Here is a 15,486-nt window from a genome sequence, read left to right on the forward strand (position 1 = left end):
TCGATATAGCTAAATAGCTCGACGACTCATCTCTCTCGCTCTTGTTTTTAAAATGGGCCCAGAGACCAACTAGCCCACCAGGAAAAAATTCCAACTATGCTCTGTCCTGTTTGTCACTCTGCCTGAGGAGAAAATGCTGTTGTTTACTTGTTTGTCATGACCTCGGAGGTGACGTCCTGTCGCTCATCCTCAAAGTGGATGGAGAGCAGACAACCGCTCATTTGAGCTCAGTGGAGCGGACAAATCTGCAGAGTCCTGTAATTGCAACGTCATTTAATAAAATTTCATACAATTCTGAAGCATTTTAGAATGATATATTATGGAAAATGTATATTACTACTAACCCTAATCCCATTTTTGCTAGTATCAGTGCTGTTATAGCACATATTAGTAACTAGTATGAGGTTTGTTAACATATTTTGTATTTATTTTTATATATCTATATTTAGATAATATTGCTGTTTGCTAATAACGGGACATTTCTGGTCTGTCTTATATATTTTTAAATTATTATTTTATTTTCACCCAGTCAGGCATACTGTCTGATTTGTGCCTGGTGACCTGTATCACTGGTGACCTAAGGGGGCTTCCCGAGAGGGGCTCCAAGGTCAACATTTCCCTGAATAACCAGATAACCGGATAACCTATCCCCCAAACCATTACCCTGTAACCTCTCTCCTTCACAGTGTTTCAACTCCACCACATCCCAACATATTAATATCTTGTTTTAATATTTTACATTTAGAGGAGTTTTATATTATTTTACATATGTCTGTGCACCAGTTTTTTTTAACTTATCTCAGTCCAGACTGAAAAAAGATGCCTTAGATAGAGCTTATGATGAACTACTTAAGCTTTTGAGGAACTACTTAATTTCAAAGCATAAGCGTGATGAATTGTAAACCATACTATGTTTAGACATGTAACCAAAATTTGTTTTCTATCATGTGTTTACCAGGGTGTAACCAACTGTTAAAAAACGTACTGCTGAGAGAACTCGGCAATCAATCCTGTACTGACCAGTGCATGTATTGATTCCTTGCTGTATCCTTTGGTAAATAATTCTTCTAACACTGACTTTGTCCAACAAGTGTTGACAGAAAACGAATAAAAAAAGTATAAAAGTTTCACTGTTTTCAAAAATTGTCCAGTTTCAGGATCATTCATGGTCATATTTACTAAAGTATGTTTGATTGCAGTCCACATGCTTCAATGAATATAAAGAAGTCATATGCAGCAGATTTCTCTTTGCAGCAGAGGAAGAACTGTGGCAAATAGAATAGAGAAACAACATCCATCAAAGGTTGAGTATTCAGTCGTTTTCCAGAAGTGAACCAAGACATTTTGGTGCTAACCTCTGCAGGGACACTACCAACTTCGGCTGCAGTAGGTTAAAATGACTTGGAAAGGTAAAAGCGACCTGATGGTTGATAATGAGAGCAGTGTTTCAGTCATTGCATCATGCCATCAATCTTATCCCAAAGGACATGGCAGTTTGAGGAGTGGGCTCAGTAAACTCACTTCTTCCTTTCTGATTCCACATCACCCAGATTTCTTTTATTTTATTTTGTAGTCTTAGTAGTTTTGTGCAGATGCTTTTACAACCACAAAATGCTTTCAAAAACTTTTTTACATATTAGTACTTCCCAGTATTGTGCTAACATGTTTTGACTTCGATGCATACAATCGATGGAGTTCCACTTGAAGAATTGTTGAGGTGACCTTTGGGTTAGCTCTTTCTTTTTAGGTTCTACATAAATGTGTGAATCGAGTGGCACTGCAAAGCCAACACTAGCACTCACTCACGGCACAAAGTGTGTAATTCAGGGGACCGCACATTTGACATTTGACCATTGGCTTCCTGTAGCCCGTTTGCTAATGACAGTAATCAGTAAAATTATGGAGGATACCACTCCATCAGAGGCGCATGACCCTCCTCTCCTTTGCAATTTACTTTCCTTCTATTTCTTTTCCTTTCCTTCTCTAACCATATCCACTGAACAGTTCATAATACTGGGCTTCGGTTTTATTTTATCAAATGGTTATTTTGGATGTAGAGACTACATTCAATAGAACTACAACAGCATTTCCTTAATAGTAATATAGTGAGGATGGAACATAGCATCTCTACAGACCTTTAATAGTCTACATTTCATTTCAAAGCCCTGAGGTGGGGGCCATAATGAGTGACAGTAGTCGCTGTAAGTACGAACAATCCAGGTGTCACTCAAGCATCAACACTCTTTACACAGACGTATTCAGCCCTGACAAATGAACACAGACTGTTTGAAAGTCATTGAGCTGAATAAAGCAGTTAAGACCTAAGCCTCTTTTTTTTTTTTTTTATCTTTCCCATTTTCTTTAGTTGGCACACTGAAGTCCCAAATCTCTGCACCTTGGTTAGATGCCCCCCACCCTATGTTAGGACTCATACTTGAATGATTCGAAATTGCCTCTTGGATTGCTTTTCAGAAAATCCCTCAAGAGGATGTTGGAGAAAATTCATTTAATTTGCATGTCTATCTCAACAAAAGACACGGCCAAATTGTTGGAATATTGTAGCCGACAAGAGAATGAGTGTGTATGTGTGTGTGTTCTTTCTCTTCTATAAAGCAGACCCACATCACAGATACACAAACTGACCAGGTGTTGGAGAGAGTTTTATAAATGGAATATTTAGTCCTAATAGAGAACTACAGGGTGGTTTCAAAGTATTTTCACGTTGTTTTTAAATGCAAGAAACACTATTTTTATTTATTTATTTCCATATGTTTCTAATAATGTATGTAGTGTGATTCCTCTGGGATTTGAGTTATTGTAGTCCAACTGCAGCCAGCAGCTAATAAGACAGATTTGCTTTGAGTATTCTTTATCTCATTTTGAGGGAATTAAGACAACAGCTTGCTTTGCTATGTACAGGGCTACTCCAGTCATTTTCTTTAACACATTTTCACTGTGTCAGCACTGCAAGCTAGAGCCAGTGAGCAAATTTAACAACACACAATCACAAACTAATAACATCCAAGTAGACAGCATACATCTTTTAAGCATTTGCCCTCGCATCCTAAGTGATTGATAAGCTGGCCACTGGCACAAAACAATTTGTCCCGTATCTAAAAATAACTACCCTTCTTACATTGTAATCACACCCTACTGCCTGATTTTGATTCAGAGCGACAGTGCAACTGAAGATAAAGTTTAAATCAGATCAATCATATGTAGATGTGACATTTAACACCAACCGTAGATTCCCAGCTGCTGGAGGATCAAAGTCATGTTTGAACGTTTGACGGGCAAACTCCACAGAGCCTCCTGTGGGAAGAATCTGCTCGCAGGGGTCGTGATGCAACATACTTGATAAAAGAGGCCCACTGTATTTGGATATTAATATAATTAATTGGTGCAAAACAAAAATAACAGACGTGACATGGTGACAAAAACAGTGTTTTTGTCATCAGATGAAATAGCATCTACTAATAGAATATTTGTATATTAAATTTAGTAAATGTATTAAAAACACTCATGTTTGTGTCCACTCATGGTTTTAACGCATGGAGGGTAATGAAGCTGAAAATCTTGAACTCAAAGCAGGGCCTGTTTATGATTACAAGACTTCAGGAGGAAATTGGAAAAGGGGACTTGGAAGCATAACTGGGATATTTATCAAGTGTGATACACACAAGCAAAAAGAAACTACAGATAAACTGAGGGCATAAAAAAAAAGGAAAACACAAATGTGTTAATTTGTTGGAGATGAAGCCTCAGCATCGACACAGAAACAGGCATGATAACTGGTATCTACGGTACTTTTTTCATCAATCTTACTGATTTTTAAAACATAATAATATATTAGATATGTCAAGCATCACTCATCATGAACACAAAAATGAATAAATTGACAATTCTACCTATTAATTTCATCCAGTCAGAGTTTATCAACAGATATATAATGTTTATCATTGCATAGGTCTGTAAATCACATTATTAGAATAACTGTTTATTATAGTAGCATTATTTATTTGAATGTTTGTGAAATATTTCTGAGTTCTTTATGTTTTTAAGTCCATGTGTAAATATTTATTGAAAAATTTGGAGTTCAGTGGGTTCAAAATAAAGAAAAGGTCAGTGAAAGAAAGCAGCACAGCAGGTGGCAGCTAAAAACCAAATGTAAATGAGACAGATACATAGAGGTTAGTCGAGTTCCTGTCTGACAGAAGCTCATGCAGAAACGTGTAATTTTGTCGATGGAAATGTAAGACTTTATAAAAGTTGGCAGTTCTAACCACATGGTTTGATCCCTGCACCTCATAAGTGTCATGAACTACAACTGAAATAGACAAAAGAAACATGTGCTTCTGAAAAGTTGAATACAAATCAAACAGCTCTGCTTGAAATGTATCCTAAAGGGCTTTGAATTTAATTTCAGTTCTCTGCTATAGGAAGCCGAGCACTGCCAATGAGAATCAATTATGTTTGAATGTATAGGTCCTCTTTCTTCTTGATAAAAATATTTCAAACCCCCCAGAATTACAATTAAACCAGGCTTTCCGTCTAAATCCTCCAGCATATGACAGTGCCTCCATTACTTTGTCCAGCATATAAACCCTCAACCTTTTCTGACCTTTCTGAATGTACGTCACCGTTAGCTAAAAGTCTGCATGTTTAACAGGCCCTGCGGACTCACATCTGTGCACTGCTTTGCACCACTCTCATGTAAACGACACTAATCAGAATTGTGAGAGGCGGCACCTTATGCCCACAAAAAATTAGGCTTCACTCTCTGTCGTGCAGGGGAAGACTTGATCACTCCACCATGTGTGTCAGTTGCTAAAAAAGGCCATTTCTAAGGAACAAAGGAAAACCTGCTTTATATTCAGACCAGAACCTCTGTGTTGGCAAGAAACTTCAGTGCCCTCAAGCGAACAAATGTTCCATCGTCTGCCTTTCACAAACCTTTAGATCTCTGTGAATGTCAGCAATATTATCCTCCCGTCCCAGTCCCCAATCCAGTCTGAAGGCCTGGCCACTGCACTCGAATCAAATCTCAAGATGCCAAGGTGTCTGTGATGTAGCCCACCACTAGAAAACCAAGGCACTGAAGAAAAACACTTGGGCAGATCGATGGTTTGACTAGGCAAATATCAGGCCCGACCATGGGGCAGCAACTCAAAGTGTCTGACAGACAGAAAGCATTCTGCCATGACAAGCCAGGCATGCTAAATGCTGATGAGCTTGTTTGAAAAGGTCTCACCACTTGGGATATTCAAAGTGTCAGCCATCAACTGCATGCTTTATTCACTACAAGATGGTAATTTACAACTGTTTGTGCTCTGATATGTGAGCCATATTTTAGTTTAAATAGTTAGTTTAGTTTATAATTACGTCGAGTATTGTAGTATTGTAGCCTTTTTTAGTTTTCATTTTTAGAAACGTGGTTCAGCAAAGAAATGTGTCCGTTTTAAGTTCTCAAACAATACCACTGTGCTGAAAATGTACTGTACAAGTCTGTTAGAGAAGAAAGAGCTAACAGCTGCAAACTGTTGCAAACACTAAACAGCTGCAAACTGTTCAGTACAAACACTGAACAACTGTCCATCATGAGTTACACCCAAAGATTTGACTTACATTTCAAACAAGAGGGATTTCCTGGGTCTCTGAACGCAATCACATGATTTGGAATCAAACATCTCACTGGGTTTCATGTCCGTGGTTAAAATTTGTTGTCTAATGGCAGATGTCCCAAACCCACGGACTCCTAAATCAATTCTTTTCTTCCTTCTTCATTTCTTTAATTCCTGTCCAAATGCCCATCTACCCACTCAATTACATGAAATTAAATTCACATTTTGGAGGTATTCTACTGACAAACAGACAGACAGATGACTTTGACATATACTGTATATTCTGCCTTCATGAAGAACAGGTCAACATTGGCTTATGTGTAGATTTTTTTTAATTATTGATTGATTGAAGCCTGCACATTAGACATCATAAGGATGGGGCCTGTATACAGTCACTTTATGGAGTTTATTCAGTACATGTAGCTAAAAATAAAGCACTCCAGTACAACAGCCTGCAGCAAATTATTCCTTCGTTGAGTTTATAAAGTTCAGTTTTGTTGAATGTTAGAGAGGTGTTGATTAAACTTTGTGGTCATTTGGCATGGAGGCTGTTTGTGGTGCTGTTGAATTTTATCTTATACTGAGAAGTATTTCTAATACTTGTCCCCAATTATCAAATTAGGCTGTTGTTTCTAAAGGATAGAAACTATACTATACTATTATAACTATAAACCATAAGTTATAACATATACCAGTGCACCAAAGACTATCAGACTGTGGAGGCTATTATTATTTTGATCTGAATCAACATGTTACTGATTTTGTATGAGGGATCATTAATTCTATTATATGCAGTTACACCATTACAACTACAGCCAGTGAGTGCTGACACAACACAGTTAATTACATGTAGAAAGTGTAGAAAACAAAGATTAGAAGAAGATTTAATATTGCTGGTGACAGAAATCGATCGTCCAGTTTGATAGCTGTGTAGGCTGACCTTTAAGACAGGCTAAGTGCCACTGGATCAGAGCCAGATTTAAACAGCGTCCAAGCAGATGGTAGAGTCAGCCAGACAGGACGCAAAAACACATTCCTCCAGCAGAAGCAGAGTGATTGAGACAACCTGTGGTTTCGCCACCTGTTTTAGGGCGCTGCATAATTAAACCACGTCCACAAAATTCTCTGCTCGTCGCAATGACTCACTTTCCCAGCATCCCTCAAGCAGCACTCAGTGATATCATTCATCATTAAGTGCTAAAAGGAGCTCAAATTGTTCTCTTTCTTTCTTTTCCTTTGTTCCCTCCGCCTCTCCACATCTTCTTTTCTATCATAAATCTCTTCCTGATGTACTACCTAACACACACCTCCCATCCCTCCAGGGGATGCCACATAGAAGGCGTGAGGAAGTGTAAAGAAAAGATTTGACACGCTCACCTTTTGACAAAATTTGACTTATCGCTGCCTGAAAACACACAGTATGACTCAGTTGTGCATTTGACGATCGCGGGGTTAGATATTGATCATTTACTTGCTGCTGCTTGACGTGTGCCCACCTTACAGTTAGCAATGATTCATTCTGTCACGCACACACACTTCCCAACGCACATTTCAATTGCTGTTTTTCCACCACAAAAATAAGCACACAGGCGGTGGCACACAGTGGTTATTTATTGCGCCTAGCTCCATTTTCAATATGAAATATCATTCAAAAAAAAAAGAATCTAACATGTTTTGTAGATGGTCATGAACTGAGTCAAAGCAGAAAACACTGAAAGCGTGGTATCTATATCTATAAGCTGTGTTCTATAAAGCTCTTAATGGCGCTTTGTGTGCTGACTTAATGTGCAGCCAAGATGCTGTGAGAACACTGAGGCCCATGGGAAGTATGTGATGGGCTTGAGGCTGTGTGAAGATTCAGTTTGCTTAACTGTGACGCACAGGGATTATTTCTGCTTCTCATACATTAAGATTACAAAGGAATTAAATCACATACACACCCGAACCCCCAAGGTAAAAGTTGTGTATACAGTGTATTTATGTAAAAGTACTTTAATTCCTATTTTATGGTTATCATTAGTCTCGTTATGTCATATTTGCCTGAATGCAGCATTTACCATTTTTTTTCTTGTAATTTAAATTAACAAATAATGGACTATTTAAAAAATCTTTCAAGATTACATGCAGTGACTTAGCAAGTGCTTGTGATTTGTAGAAATGAGTCAAAAAGGCGGTAATACCTTGATGTAGTTCTCTAGCCGTGGGTAAACTCTCATTACTATCAGACGGATAGAGAAAAGCGTCCTGCAGGGGAACGAGGTAGTGACCACGTGTGTGACTTCGGGAAAGGAAAAGATATTAAAGCCCGATGTCTCATAGCTCTTCAGAAGCTCCTCGTCTGCCTTGTTTTCTCCCTCGCTCAGAATGCTGCCCACAGCATAGCGGCATTGTGATCCTGGCACCTAAAAACAAATAAATAAGAACTGATAAGAGAGAACACACAACCAAGATAGAGTGATGGATAGTTTAGACAGATCGATAGATAAATCAGATAGAAAAGGGAGTATATCGGAAAGATGCACACAATTGGTAGTCTTAACAGCATTTTGCCTTTCCCTTTTCTCCTCATTATGGTGATTCTGAATGCAATAATTATACAGAGCAACCAATGTGACAACAGCCACACTGACAAACAGATTAATGCTGTCAAGCAGAAAATGCCATTTGGCTATCTGAGAACAATTTCTAATGTTTGTGAGTGTTTTTGAGCAGGAAGTGATTCCACAGAAACACCACATTGTTCAGCACCTTTCTTGATGTCAGTCAATCTCCCTGAATATAAAGGAAATGCCATCTGCATCAACATTTCCAAGGTACTTGTCTCTGAAGACTGATGAGTCATAAATACTAGGGTGTAAGACAAGGTAAGAAATAATGGACAAAAATAATGGGATGCTGGCCAAAAAAGAAAAGGAAAAAAAAGAAGATATCCTCTGTGATGTCAGCCAGGTGCCAAACTTAAAGAGAAAATATGCTCATCAGTCAGAGCTCTAATTGGAGCATTTGGCAGCACGGCAATAATTGCTCCTTCCTCCATTTTGAGCACCCCGGTGCCCATTAAAAAAGAAGAAAAGGGAGACACTCTTTACAAATGAATACTCCAGGGACATCCAAGACTTTCTCCCCACTGTGCTGAGCTGAGCACCACTGAAGGCTTTTGTAATAAATAAGCCGGAATGGTCCAATTTGTTCATAAACCCATCAATGCTACGCTTCTAGCACAGCCAGCGTGTCTAAGAATGTCTATTTTATCCTCGATTCCTCAGCACACAAGGCCAGTCATGGGTAGAGGTGTGGTGTTCGCTGCCAATGTGGACGAAGCAAATTTCCTCAAAGTTTCACATGAAGAAATACTGCAAGATGTGTGAAATCTGCGAACGATGCTGAACTAAGATTTGTGTGGTATCAGCAGATAAACAACTATTTGGAGCATCATAGCATCGTCAGACTATAGTGTACTAGTTAACTCAAATCTAAAGTATACTGACTAATTAAGTGAATTTGAATAATCCTGTAATGAATTCTAATTGTCAGTGTCTGTCCTTAATTGGATTCTATAGTTTAATCAATAACTTTACACACAATGTGACCTTGTTAGATTAATCTCTGCAACAATCAATCGGTTAATCATCTCGCCAAACAAGAGGAAATTCATCAGCAACTTTTTTTGATAATGGATTGATTGTTTGAGCTATTTCTTAAGCAACAAACAGCTGGATCTTTCGTTGTTGGCTGGACAAAACGTCAATAGGGACTCTTGGAAAATGCGATGGGAATTTTTCAGTACTTTGTAACATTTTATAGACCACATGATTTATTGATTAATTGGGAAAATGGTTTCCAGACTAATCAACAAATAGCCCTACTTCAAGGTTATATTAGAAGGATCTCAGCAATCTTTGTAATATGGGAAACAATAACCTATAGGATAGACTTTGTGATTTCCCAGGTCGAGAATATTCAGTTTAAGTCAAGTTGTGAGAAAATAAACATTTAATGCTAGAGAAGCAGCTCTGTAAAACACTTTTAGTATATGTTATAGCTTTATTGGACGCTTACTTTACACCGATGGGTTGGCATTGTTGACAAGCATTAAGCAAACTCCTGGTTGCCCTCATGATGCAGACGAAATTTACGACTTGTTTGTCCAGTAAATGCTTTGGATGCTCAGCGGAGATTATGAAGAGTGAATTCAATAAAGCCTCACAGAAAAACAGATGATCCCTATCAGATGTCCACAATCCCTAAATAAACATCTACTCACCACTCCAAAATCAATAATAGTGGATGTCACAACAGTCAAAGGAAGAGCTGATTATTTAGCGGAGCTGCTAAACTGAAAGATAACATTTGAACACAAAACATACCGATCTTAAACGCCCAGTTAAAGGCTGATCTTACTGTATGACCCACAAATACATTTTTTGTGAAACTTTACACATTAGGATATTTTTTGACACTTTGGATGTTTTGGGAGCTCACAGTTGGACATCTGAACCAAGCAGATTTGTTAAACTTCACAGAGAGCTCCATGTAGGGAGTCCAGAACAAAAAGGAACATCACCAAAAGCACAAGCCTCTGTCCACAATCTTTGTTTTTCCTCTCTTCACTCATCAAGACACAAGTGCGCTGTCGTTTGATGTTTCTTCAGTACACTGACAGCTCGTCTGAAGCACAAAGTTTTGAAAATTCTACTGAAGGAACCATATCTCTGTGTCCCTTTTGCACATCAGCTGAATAGTTTCTGGTAAGGCAACAGGGTAAGGAAGCATACAAAGTATTTCCACTTGCACTTAGATTCAGTGAGCCTTACATCTTAAATGTTTTACTATGACTTTCTCAAAGGGCAAATATTAGAGAGATTTTCTACTATTTCATCATTCACCACAAAGACTAACATTCGGACCGATACACATTTCTTGACAGGCCTCCTCCCGCAGCTGCCACACAACCAGCTTTCATCATATTGTGACCCAAACATGGGTCCCTGGAGATAGGCAGACACATGTGTCATGTCATCACCATTCCTCTTGTCATCTGTCAGCTTTTTATTTAGACAATCTATGTCTCAAGGACCCCGGACCCTGACCCCGATCACTTACTCGGTATATCAAGTTTGACGGACTACATGACTACATGATTCACCCCCGTTACGCCCCTCTGGCGTTTGTCAAAGTTGGACGTGGAAGGGGTGGAGAGGAGGAGGGGAGCTGCTGGGTAGAGGTGAAGTGGGCACACTGGGTCAGAAACCCCCTGGCTTTAAAACTGTGAAGAGGCTGGACGAGGAGAAGGGTTTAGCAGGAGCGGCCCAGAATAGCCGTTTTGAGAAACAGACAAAGCTGCTCCTGCCCTGTATCCATGGCAACCATCTCAGGACCAACTTAAGTCCTTGTTGAGATCTTTTGTTTCTCCAGAGGAAGTGATTAAAGGAGGTAAAAGTGAGAAAACCGAGAATAAGGGATGAGACTAGCAGACACTCATCCTCTGTCAGCTGCACTTTAGAAAATCTTTCTCACTGAAAATATCAATGGACAGTGTCTCACTATTTAGATACCAAATAACAGTCCTCCAATCTGAGAGGACTCTCTGGGGCTCCTGACACTGCGACTGAATGGCATCCTGAGGCTCGGACGCTAATGAGCTGAGATCATTACGCCAATTATTTTAACTTAGATCAGGACTTGGCTGTTATTGCACAGAGGAACTAGGACCCACTGCTTGCCTAATTGCCGGCTTGGGAAAAAGAGGATGAGCATAACAAAAGACTTTTGAAGACGAACTGGGAAGAATCCATCACTGAACTGTGGTTACATTCCATCAGGTTGTTGTGTATTAAGCAATGGCGTGTTTTAACTGTGCCACTTAAGTCAATACTGTTGAAGTCAGTTCTGAAAATGGTATACATCACATGAGTAAAGGATGTAATATCAGAGTATAGTATAATTAATACCTTAAAGTTTATAATTTGATGACGTTTGGTTGTATTGGCGCTTCGATGTGCATTCTTCTAAAATAAGGGTCTGTAACATGGGAACAAAGAATCACTAACGATGGCCAAGAAGACGCTGATTGATCATTTCACTTGGCTAGAACTGCTAATTTGTAACTTTCTAACCAATAAACTTTGCCAGTTTATTAGGTACACTATTTCAAATCAGATTTCTAAAACAACAGACTTTCATCGGCACATCACACATTTGTAAACATTTATATCAATGGGGTATAAGCTAACTAGCATATACACCTCACTATAATGATATAAGAGAACAATTACTTTAAAAACAATTACTAGTGTTTTTTTCTGTAATAATAAATTGTATGAAAGATATCCTACTCATGTTCCCATTGGTTCTTCTATCCGATCACCAGTCGAAGATATTCAGATTAAGATTAAGATATTCAGATTAAAATTAGATAAAAGCATCAAATCTTCACATTTGAGAAGATGAAACAAGACAGGCAATTTAGCTTAATAAACTCCTGTTGACTGGTTAACTTATTAAATTCCCATCAAATATAAAATCCTTTTAAAAAAGCCTTTATTGATCCCTACTGGGGGAATTCAGGTGTTGCAGCAAGACAATGACAGAAATATGTGCAAATAAATATAGAAAGTAAAACAAAAAATATTAGGGGGTATAAAAAAATAAAAATAAAAAAGTAAACAAAATAGAAAACATACCAGACCATTCAGAGACAAATTACAGGTAAAATAAGTAGAACAGGTGTATGTAAACGGCACAGACAACAGACTAATATATGATATGATCAAATAATGGGACCTAGCTTTTCATTAACATAAAGATGTAATAGAACTATAATATAGAATACAAAGCAGGTAAATGTAACATTAACATGGTGTAGAATAAAGAAATATACTTACTAATAATAATAAAGGAGATGTGAAGTTTTAGACGTTATAGAAGATATGGTGAGTCCTCTTATTATCACTATGATATTACAGTAGTGAAGATGATGATATCTCATATACGTCCACAGATATCCTCTGTACGGTTCTACACTGCATTGAATCATAGTGTATCAAAGTGTTTGTATGCCCTGGAGCAGCAGTTATGTGTTGACAGACAGCTACATACATTATTCTCTAGTCAATAGAGGTTTATGTTGCAGATGATGCATGTTTCTAAAGATCAAGTCAGTCTGAAACTCCAGACCCTCCACAGTGTATCAAACGGTACTTAATCATTTCAAGGTGCTACTTCTTCGTTCATTCCTTCGTGTTCTGTTTTGGGGGGAAACAACAACAACTCATGCTGGACTCGCTTTAAAGTATTGGAACTGGCACCACATGCTTTTGGAGACCCCAGAGAGTGTGCAGGATTAGGTATCAGAAAAACAGACCCTGCAAATATTAGTTCCTGCTGCTTGAAGAAACCGAGATTTTGTGATGGATGACTTCATACAAGGAGCGGCTGTTAATGTAGGAAAACGTCTCACATAGTGTTGTGTTTTTAGCAGCTCTGTTGTGACAGTAAAGCTTCAGTCACTTTTCCTATTTTCACTCTTGATAATTATCATTATTATTAACAGTTCACTTAAATTAATATGTCATAACCTGTTTTAAAGTGCTCCGTTTTATTTCATACTGCCATTTCTTTACAGTGACACTGTCAGAGCTCAGCTCCTCTCAGCTGAGTAACAAAAATGCCAACATGATTCTGATTTACAAACCTGCTGCTGTGGAAAAAAAAACCCAAGCTAAAAACAAACAAGCTAGACATCTGACAGTCGATCCAACATAACCAGCCTGGGAAATTGTTTATTTGATTAATTGATTGATGGAATGTGTGTGTGATGATTAAAAATATGCTATTACTCTCCACAGCTGTAGTTATACTCCCTAATGACTAATTCATATCATATCACAAAACCACAACACCAGTCAGAAACACACACATCAGGAGTTGAAGAAGCTGACTGGATATGTCGATTGGCATACAAGGATGTATTGTAAAAAAAGAAATGAGTCTGGCAGCTAGTGTTATGAGAATTTTTAAGGAAGAACCCTTGAATAAGGAGGACTGGATTCAAAGTATCAAGTTGAATTTATTATTCTTGTACAAGAAGGAGTGTTTAACAGTGCAACACACAAAAGGGGTAACAGAGAAAAGGCTCCCTGAAGAGCCTTATCAGTTGGTTCTTATGCATTTTTTCAATGGGCTGTCTCAGACACCTCCCTCACTGATGAGTCTGCTCAACAACGAACATTATGTATCAAAATGACACTTCTCAGGCCTGTTTCTCTCACGTCCTTGAACTACTGATATCTCTCTCTGCCATCCTCAGCAAAACACAGTCCAAATAAGGGAAGTGCACGAGACATGCAAAAAAAAAAAACAGGAAACACACATTATATGATCAAAACATCTGAACCCCAGTATACTCATTCACACCGTGAAGTCAGCTGAATCAGATCATGCAAGAAATTGGGATCTATGTCAAATAATTCACCGCAAAAATAAGTAATCAATTAAAACAGTTTGCCGTTTTATTGTTATCAAGGCTTTTAGCAGGTTTACTGAACTGATTCAAGGTGTTTGGTATTTATTGAAATATTGATGCATTATTAAATACTGGACAATCTGAAGTCCCTTTAGATACTCTATGACATCTGAATTCACAAATCATACCACACCCTGGCCAGATGTGCTGTGATATTACTCAGGGGGGAAAAAAATAAAAAATTTAAATCTCAAGTGCCAAAATGCAGAGAGAACACAGAAACTAAACTTATTATGCATTGTGAAAATAGATTTTTTAACTGGATAAATTACATTACACTCAAACCATCAAGTGTTGATCATCTGCTGAGAAATAAGAGATTTAAAGAGAAAGACGACATCGCCATCTAGCGGTTGACTACATAACCTAGTTTTCATGGTGAAATTTGAAGCTAATATACAGAGCAAATAACTCAAAAACACACGTATAAAAAGCTGCTATTCTTAAGAGTGTTGTTGTGTAATTACTTACCTTATTAGGGGCATCATAATAAACACCGATACACGCCAGCTTTGGTCCAATTTTTAAGGACTCCCTAAAAAGTTGTCCACGGTTTCTGTACGGTTGCTCTGTGAATTTGTAGGCGAATGTGATCTTCTTTATGGGAGGAGAGCCAGTGAATATGGTGATGCCTGAGAGCAAACCCGAGTATAACATGTAAGCAGCGACTGTCAGGAGACTGACCAGGCTGATGAGCGCACACAGACTGAGGCAGCCGAGCATGGTGGCTCGGACCAACAACAGGAACAGTTATTTAGTTTAGCTCTTTCTCAACACACTTCTATTTCCTGCAGCAGTCTGACTTTTTTTTTTTTTAAAGAAATGTTTTGCTGTTTTTCAGTCGGTTAGTTATGTTTGAACTGAACCGTGCATTAAATAATAGACTGAACCAAAGATGTTTGATTCTCCGGCTGAACTTAAACCGCCAGCTTACACATTGCACGGCATTTCCTGGAAGGGACCATTTTTTGCCGACCGGAGGGGGTGACTTTTGTTTCATAATAAACTTGTAACACTCTTAGAAATAAAACATGTCTATGTGAAATATATTCCTATATTTCAGATTTACTTTTGCATCCGGTAACTCCGTTGTTGTGTTGCCCATTATTGCCTTTTTAAAAAAAATGTGATTTATACTGAACTGAAGTTAAATCGGGGACTTTAATGTGTATGAATTAGTTAAGAAATACATGTAATAGACCATTTGTACTATTATTATATACTGTTTAGTTACAATAACATTACCATTATATCATCAGTACTACTACCATCATCTTGCCGCGGCACCTTATCTACCTATTTATCTTCTTTTTTTCTTTTTTTAAGTCTCCTTGTCCTGTT

General features: G+C 38.1%; 1 protein-coding gene across 1 annotated transcript in view; it reads right to left on the reverse strand.

The window, feature by feature from the left end:
• The window catches only part of tex264b (testis expressed 264, ER-phagy receptor b), a 37,092-nt gene extending 21,984 nt beyond the window's left edge, over positions 1-15,108 (reverse strand). The window contains exons 1-2 of the mRNA XM_010732793.3: positions 14,617-15,108; positions 7,802-8,023 (exon numbers count right to left, since the gene is read on the reverse strand). Coding sequence (XP_010731095.2) covers positions 7,802-8,023; positions 14,617-14,868 — 474 coding nt within the window. The 5' untranslated portion in view covers positions 14,869-15,108. The remainder of the gene's footprint in view (positions 1-7,801; positions 8,024-14,616) is intronic.
• Positions 15,109-15,486: the final 378 nt, after the last annotated feature.

Source organism: Larimichthys crocea, chromosome VI (assembly GCF_000972845.2).
Source record: "Larimichthys crocea isolate SSNF chromosome VI, L_crocea_2.0, whole genome shotgun sequence".
Classification (NCBI taxonomy): Eukaryota; Metazoa; Chordata; class Actinopteri; family Sciaenidae; genus Larimichthys; species Larimichthys crocea.